Raw genomic sequence first — 9049 nt, 5'->3', positions numbered from 1 at the left:
ATACACACACAGTATACATAGTATAGTATATATATACACACACTATATATCTATAATAGTTATTACATATATACTATGCATATGTATATTTATAATATATATCTGTATCTCTCTCTATATATGATATACTATATATAGTATCTGTAATATACTATGTATATATAGTATATGTCTATATATACAATATAATATATATAATAGATACTATATACAGTATATATGTGATATATGCATAGTATATATTAGTATATATAATATATATAGCATATATTCCTAATACATATATCCTAATATATATATTATATTAGGAAAGTCATTCCTTTAGCATAGTTCAGTACATACAGCTGTGATTCTACAGTCATCGTTTCCATTGAAATTTCTTCAGATGGAAAATGCTTCATTCTTACCAAGAAAATAAAAAGCAACTTGTCTTCTACTGTTTCAAGTATGAGAGGGAATTGTTTGTGCTCAGCAACCTTTCCCACAACGACCTACCTCTCCCTTCCTATTTCTTTCCGCCTGTTACTCATCTGAGTTGGGGTATTAGAAACTCCATCCTCATCCCACCCAACGTGCAGCTTCTTCATCTGTTTTGAATTACAGACTTACCTGAAAATCTGCCATTTTCTTCCCAGAAAAGAAAAAAAAAAGGGCACAAACACAAATTAGCGCAGCATTATGCGTGTAATTTTTGGACGTTCCCAGACCTCTTGATGCCGTCTGAGTCCTGTCCTGGGACTGCAGGTCTCGACAAAGGCCAGGATGGGCTGATATGTGGTAGCTGTGTGGGATGTGAAACCTCCCAAGTATTACACAATGAACAGGAAGCTTTATCTAAGGCAACATTTTTTAAGACAAAAAGCAATGATTAATTATTAAAGTGGGAAAAAGATATTAGAGACCTAACTTTGAGTAACAGTGTCTTTGTTGAATTCTGACTTGAACCAGTGTTACAGGAGAAGATCTAGAATAATTATGCAAGTCACTGTGGGAAAAGAATTCATTTTACACCTATTTTAGCAACACATCTCTCTCAAATAGATGGAAGGTTTAAAGAATTCCTCTACTAATCATATTATTTATTTTCAGAGTAAAGTATATGGTAAACAGATAAATAAGTCTTACTTAAAAGAAAATTGACATTTACCAAGATCACCAAAATACACATATATTAAAAATAGACCTTGTCTTTGATGTTTATTTCACATTATCTAAGTACATCCAGTTATGCAAATTTACATTTTTATTTCACATCTTTGTGTTCCTGATATACATATAACAGGACAAAGAACACCTTTGCAAGATTCAGCCTGGGAAACCCTGCTCAGAAAAAACAAGATTCTCAGCTGCCTCATTCTTTCTGCATGTATACAAATACAATTCTAAATAACTGAAGTAAAAATCATGACTGGTAAGCGAAAACAGTGACTAAAATTTCATGCCACCTGAGGTTATCTGTACCTGAATTTTTAAACGGTCTTCTAATTACCGAATTACAGTTCAATGGGTAACATTGCTTTGGGAGCTCCTTGATCTATTTCAGGAAGCTTAGGTCTTTGGGGTTCTTCTAACCCACAGGCAGATGATACTGGCTACACACCAGTGATGCTTACATTTTAAGTTGGCATTCTTGGGTTCTGTGTTCACCTAAGCTATTTTTCAAGTGGTAGTCCGTATCCTTATCCCTCTTTCGTGAAAATCCCTTGCCAGACGAGAACACGAGCAATTACTTCTTCAATGAGGCAAAGAAAAAGGACAGTCCATTTCACTACAGTACAAATTTTTAAAGAAACAATCACATTGCATTACAGACCTTAACATTTTAGTTATAATGTTATGAAATTCAAATATATTGAAATCCCATTAGGATACTAGATGCCTGCGTGTTCATTCTGTTCAATGTTGCCCATGAGATCTTTCATATCGCTAGTTCCTGGACTTGATCTGCTGTTAAAATAGAGAGTGTTCTCAAAAGTGCTTTCTTGAGGTAAAGGCACACGTCTTTTCTTATAAAAGAAATATGCCGCAAGGCCAGCACCCGCCACGATCAGGAGGACCACTATGACCACGACTCCTGCCACGCTAGAAGACGGTTTGGAAGGGTCCATCTTCCTTGGGTCAGCTGGAAATAAACAAAATCGTGAGGAGAAAGGTGGAGAGAGGCAAAAGGTAGAATACTATGGAGAACGAGACAATTTCCTTTTTTGGAAAAGCCAAAATGCATAAATGTCCTTTCGTGTCAAATATTCCTTGACGTTTGTCAGACAGAAATGCAGGACATGAAAACAGGAGTCCACGTGACCTAGAGGATTGTTTTAGGTGTTAAGATTATTGTTCAGTTGCAGGAACATTCCATTTGTTAGTTAATCAATTTTTTGTTGTTGTTTTTTAAGGGTTTATTTATTTGAGAGAAAGAGAGAGAGAGTGAGAATGTGAGCAAGAACAGGGGGAGAGACAGAGAGAATCTCAAGCAGACTCTGTGCTGAGCACGGAGCCCTGCACAGGGCTCGATCCCAGGACCCATGAGACCATGATCGAAGCCAAAACCAGGAGTCAGATGCTCACCAACTGAGCCATCTGGGCACCCTGCAAACATCAGTGTTTTAAAATATGTACACCTGTTTCAAAATAATTTAATGGTGCTTACAAATACATCATATGAAGATAAATAATCATCATGATGATGATTTTTAAAAAAGTAAAGGAGAAAAACTAAGGAAAAGAAAATAAGAGTAGAGGGAATCTGAACTCATGAGTATAATTAGTTAAAAAATAACACCCAGGGGGCTAATAAGGAGATTGCAAGCAAACCATTAATGTCACTCTGAGTTCTTCTAGCTGCTGACAAAATTGGTGAAATAAGATCAGTTACCTTCAGTTACCTGGTTCAAGTTGTCTATAAAAATAAAATTTAAAATATTGCTTTAAAAAAAAAGAAGAAAACCACAGGGATTCTGGAGAGGAATCTCTCCTGTGGTTTGCACAAGACACCACTGTAATGGAGCAATATTTTCAATAATATCTATGGTAAAAACCCCAACCTGACTCCCAGGCCTGCTTTCCTAGAGCATCATTCAAGGGAGGCTGATGACGTATTGACAAAGGTTAATGTAACTCAAGCAATTCTACTGAATACAGGGGATATAGGAAGGTATTCTTATGGTTTTTAAAACAAACAAACTGTATTGATACATTACTAGTACAGAACTTAAAATCTCACAGTGGTCTTACCTTTTGTTGTAATTAACGTATGTGTAGGTTCAGCGTCAACAACTGTTGGTGAAATAAAAAAATTAATTAAATACTTATAAAACCCCAGAATAACTGCAGGCAGATAGTGACTATTATTTGGTTCACAGACACATGGAATCCTCCATATTTGGTCCATGGTGATATGATATATAGAGATAGATGATAGAGGATAGATAAATGGAAATTAGAAGACCTATGTATGTATCCATCCATCCATCCATCCATCCTGTATCAACATCCTACAACTGTAGGGAGAGTTGGATATTATGTGAAGCAGAATGGCATAAAAATATTATTCAAGTCTAGAGAGTACTACTTTGTGGGCATAGAACACTATTAATTCCCCCAGTTCCTGTATTTACATGATCTGCTGCTTAATCTCAGAAGGAGATTTAATTGGTCTTACACGATTTATTCCACAGTGAATTCTGATCCCTCTCTAGGGATCTCTAGAACTCCAATCCCTTCTGGTTTGGTGGAGAGGGCAAACTTTATCCCTTTTTCCTCTTATGCCATAAGGCTTTGCAAGCCGACTCCTCAAACCACGTGCCACTCTACAGTCCGTATGCCTGGGGATCCCATCGTAAATGTATGGATATATCTAAATCATTATGTCAGTTTCGCACACAGAGTTTGTCCCCTCAGAGCTGCGGACAACTGATCACCGGGGATTTATCGCTTACGTGGGGGAGAGCTTGTATAAGGGGACCGGTAACCACATTATAATCCCACACCTGACCCCTTAATTTTTAAAAGAAACTAGGATGGACTGTGAACACAGGTGCTGCAAGGAGAATTCTTACTTACTTTTTGGTCTTTTACAAATATATCCTTTGTAGGAAGAACAGTGAATATTATTCCAAAATCCAGAAGATGCAGATAAAGCTACACAATCATTTCGTTCACCGGAAGGATCTCCTGTGTTCCAGTTCACGAAGGAGACTGGATTGTTGTTTATCCACAGCCATTTTCCTGATGATCAAATAAAGTCAGTAAAATCAGAGGTTAAAAATTAACCATCTTAAAATAAATTCTACTTATTCATGCAAAATTTCTAAACATATTATTTTATACTATAATCAATTGTTGTTGACGACCAGACTTTTAGTATGCAAGATTATAATAACCAATTATTACTGAGAAAAAAGACTGAGAAGATTATGTTTCTTATTAGCATTGTTTGAAAACTGATTCCTAATTAGTACAAATATATATACTTAAGCTTCCCTATTTTTTTCTTCCTGGCAAAAGAGACAAATTATTTTTTAACTCTTCTTAAACTAACTTAGCTACAGAAAACACTTTAAATCAACAGCTTTCAAGATAGCATAATATGGAGTCATTTAAAATTTCAGTTCTTATTTTAAATGAAAGTATAAGTTTGAATTTCCAAACTCTTCACAAATTTATTATTTAAGGCAAGACTTTCTGGAACAGAAAACCTTTTTTGCACAGAACATTTTGAAATATTTGTGATTAAATAATTGTTCTGCAAATTTACCTTCAACATTTCTGAACAATCCTATCCAAAAATTGGTTTTGCTTTGAAGTGGCTCTACTCGATAAGACAGAAAACTTGATTCAGCAGCACTTTCAATGGAAACCAAAGAGGAGCCTGCAAAGTATAAAAAAACAACATGATGGAATGACATTTAAGTTGCTAATAATATTTTTATAATGACAGTATTGATAGTAAGAGCAATAAAAATCACCCCAACATCTCCACTTAAGGGGAAGAATGTCAGAAAGTGGACATTTATCTTCTCAAAATTTCACTTTCCCTGCTAACAGTAAGATTTGGAGGGGAGGGTGCCTGGCTGGCTCAGTCGAGTAAGTGGCCAATTCTTGATTTGAGCTCAGGTCATGATCTCAGGGTCATGAGATCAGACCCTGCACTGAGCTCTATGCTGAGTGTGGAGCCTGCTTAAGATTCTCTCTCTCCCTTTCCCTCTGCCCCTCCCTTGTTCATGCTCACTTAAAAAAATTTTTTTTAAGCATAATTTATTTTTTGAATTATTTTTATTAACATATAATGTATTATTTGCCCCAGGGGTACAGGTTCGAGAATCGTCAGGCTCACGCATTTCACAGCACTCACCATAGCACATACCCTCCCCAGTGTCCATAACCCAGCCACGCTCTCCCTAACCCCCACTTCCCAGCAGCCCTCAGTTTGTTTTGTGAGATTAAGAGTCTCTTACAGTTTGTCTCCCTCTCAATTCCATCTTGTTTCATTTTTACCTTCCCTACCCCCCACACCCCCCACAATCCTCGCCAGTATCTGTCATTTCCTGACTTGTTGATTTTAGCCATTCTGACTGGTGTGAGGTGGTATCTCACTGTGGTTTTGATTTGTATTTCCCTGATTTAAGCATAATTTTTGTATAAGACACTGAACGAGCTGCTGAAAGACATGCAAAGACCAGTAGGACGTGTCTTTTTTTTTTTTTTTAAACTCTGCTGTAATGTTTCATGGGCACTTCAAGCTCAACATGTACAAAACAAAACTCAAAAAATTCTTGCCCCAAAATCTTATTTCTCCTTAGCTCTTTATGTATCAGTGAATGGGCAGCGGCAGCATCTTTCCACTGGCTCAAGCCTGAACATGAGAATCATTCTTGACTTCCACCCTTTCTAGTGCCTATGCCCAAATTCTGTTGACTTTACTGCTTAAATATTTGTCACATCTGTCTGTTTCTCTATGTTTCTACTACCTTTACCTTAAGAATGGCCACTAGTATCTCACACTCAAATTATTGCAATAGCTCTCATGGTAGACAGAATCTAAGATGGCTCACTTTGATCCCTGCCTCCTGATATTTAAGCATTTATGTAATATCCCCTTTTGAGGGGGGTTTGGTTGTAGCAATGTGTATGTGTGTGAGTTTTTCTCCATTTGACTACAGTTGACACACAATGTTACATCAGTTTCGGGTGTACAACTTAGTGACTTGACAAGTTGATATATTATATTATGTTCACCAGAAGTACAGTTACCCTCTGTCCAATTACATCACTATTATATTATCACTGCATTCCTTATGTTCTGCTTTTATTCCCTTTACTTACCAATTCCTTAACTGGAGGTCTGTATCTCTCCCTCTCTCATGTTCACCCATTTTGCCCAACATTCTACCTCCCTCCCCTCTGGCAACCATCAGTTTGTTCTCTGTATTTATAGCTCTGATTCTGCTTTTTGATTGTTTACTCCTTTTTTAGATTCCATTTATGAATGGAATCATATGGTATTTGTCTGACTTATTTCACTTGGCAAAATACCCTCTAGGTCCATCAAGTTTCTAAAAAAAAGAAAGCACAATCTCATCCCTTTCATGGCTGTGTAATATTCCATTTCATATATACCTATATCACACATTTTCCTTATCTACTTATCTAATGATGGACATGTAAGTTGCTTCCATGTCTTGGCTATTATAAATAATGCTACAATAAACATAGGGGTACATATATCTTTTTGAAGTAGTGTTTTTGTTTTCTCTGGGTGAATACTCAAAAGTGGAATTATGGGATGATACAATAGTTCTATTTTTAATTTTTTGAGGAATTTCCATAATGTTTTTTCACAGTGGCTGTAGCAATTTACATTCCCACCAACAGTGTATGAGGGTTCCTTTTCCTCTACATCCTCACCAACACTTGTTATTTCTTTTCTTTTTGATTTTAGCCATTCTGATAGGTGTGAGATGGTATTTCATTGTGGCTTTGATTTTTACCTCCCTAATGATTAGTGATGTTGAGCATCTTTCCATGTGTCTGTTAGCCATCTGGATGTCTTCTTTGGAAAAATGTCTATTCAGGTCATCATAGAGTATGTCTTAACAAGGTCATGGCTCAGGAGATAGCATAGATAGATGGATGGATTAGAAGAGAAAATAGGTATGATATGTAACTGACACGTCAAATGGAGAGAAGGTTTTTTTTTAGGTGGAGCAACTAAAGGAGAGCATGGAGAAAAAGAATTTAAGATATTGAGAAGCATAGGATTTCAAGTGGAATGAATAGAAAATAAATCCAAGAAGAGAAGGAATGAGAGAGGAGACATAGAGAGGGAAGCCTAGAGCTTCTTCAAGAACATGGCATGCAGATACATGGATTCCTCCATATTTGGTTCATGACGATATGATCTAGACAAATGATGGGTAGATAGACCTATCTACTGGGAGGAACTTAGAGTGTTACTAGATGGCTCAGTTTGCATGGACTGCTTTGGTCAACATGTGAAAAAAGACTTGGGTTAGGCCTCTCTGCAGATGGAAAGAGATTGGTATTTAAGGTAGTGATAAAGAACACTTAGTTTTTTTAGGCAGTAGGATTAATTATTAATCTTGCTCTTAGGTATAGGACTGTACAAAGTAAAAAGAGAGAGGAAAACTGAAAGACTGGTTAGATTACTTTGACATCAACATCTCTCAATACATTAGAGTTGATTCAGTATCAGCATTAGAGTTTAGAGTAAAAATCTATAGCTTTATAATAATAACAACTAATATATTTTAAGCACTTTATGCCAGACATTTCACATTGTGCATTACAAGTGTGATCTCACTAGAAATTTACAACTACCTTATTAAATGAGCACTACTGTTACCTCACTTTACAGATAAGGACCCAAAAGTACAGAGGGTAAGTAATTTGTCAAGATCCAATGATAGTAGAGGACATGATCCAGGCATTCTGAATCTCAGAACCCTACACTTAACTGTATGCCTGCATGTATGGTCTGACTCCTGGATGATCCCCTTGATGATTGTTTTTATTGCATGATTACATATTCCATTGTTTAATATATTTCAAAGATAACATCTAATTCAAAATATTTTGGACATGTTTTGATAAATGAGAATCATTCATTTTATTTACGGGAAAACATGTCACCTAAAATTGAAAACAAAGTTTCTCCATATTCATTGCAAGTTTTTAAAAAAAAAAACCTGCATTAAAAACTTGGATAAAGAGTGAGCTTCATGGTGTTTTAACTTGTTCTAATTTCATTGTCTTATCCTCAGCTCTCTGTTTACCTTAAAAGCAAATAGCACCCAAATCGCAGTGAAACCAGCAGCCTAGAAGCCACCAGAATACTTAGAATGGGGTTGGAGCTCTTTCAAAGTCCCAATTCAAAGAATTCCATTATTTTATCTGACAGTTCCATGGAAAGTCTCACTTGAAAAGTTTGGCTTTATTTATCCTAATTCAGAACTCAACAGTGTAAACAGCCTTCTTCCTGATGGTGTTTTTCAAAAACTTTCAGTGGCAATTGTTAACATCACAGATGACCGAGGCAGGGATAACAGGTGAGGAAAAGAGGATAACAAAGAAAAAAACTTAAAAGGAAAAATGGGAATAAGCAGTCCACAGGGAGCTCCAAAAAACTTCAATCCATTCTTGGGAATCTAGAAGGCCACAGACATGTACTGGGGCATGTACACACCCAAGATGACATGCATGCTTATGAAAAATCTGAGGGACTCCTAAGCTCTCACCACTGGCTGACCTTGAGTGTCTGCACAAACAGGAAGGGAGGACTAAGGCAGAGTTTTAAACTACTTGAATGAATATGGAAGGCAGTACCTTTGGGCAGAGTCCCTCAGGAAACCCTGGGAGACTTATTGGTTCTAGGCATTTAAGGAAATCTGTTCCCAGCCATGAGCTGACCACTAAATTAAGTAAGCAGTGACTGCAGTGACCACACATGAAAAAGAATACAAGCTCTACAGAATTAGAGAAGGAAAATCACTAAACCAGAGAAAAAACAACAAACAGGAACAACAGCATACTC

The 9049-nt window shown here is 36.6% G+C and overlaps 1 protein-coding gene across 1 annotated transcript in view; it reads right to left on the bottom strand.

The window, feature by feature from the left end:
* Window positions 1-1171: 1171 nt before the first annotated feature.
* MRC1 (mannose receptor C-type 1) overlaps window positions 1172-9049 on the bottom strand; it is a 106854-nt gene continuing 98976 nt past the window's right edge. The window contains exons 27-30 of the mRNA XM_080812401.1: window positions 4754-4867; window positions 4060-4224; window positions 3232-3273; window positions 1172-2122 (exon numbers count right to left, since the gene is read on the bottom strand). Of these exons, the coding sequence (XP_080668527.1) occupies window positions 1872-2122; window positions 3232-3273; window positions 4060-4224; window positions 4754-4867 (572 nt within the window). The 3' untranslated portion in view covers window positions 1172-1871. The remainder of the gene's footprint in view (window positions 2123-3231; window positions 3274-4059; window positions 4225-4753; window positions 4868-9049) is intronic.

Source organism: Martes martes (genome assembly GCF_963455335.1).
Source record: "Martes martes genome assembly, chromosome: 8".
NCBI classification, from domain to species: Eukaryota; Metazoa; Chordata; class Mammalia; order Carnivora; family Mustelidae; genus Martes; species Martes martes.
The sequence above is the reverse complement of the archived record's forward strand: the minus strand, read 5'-3'. Positions and strand labels throughout refer to the sequence as shown.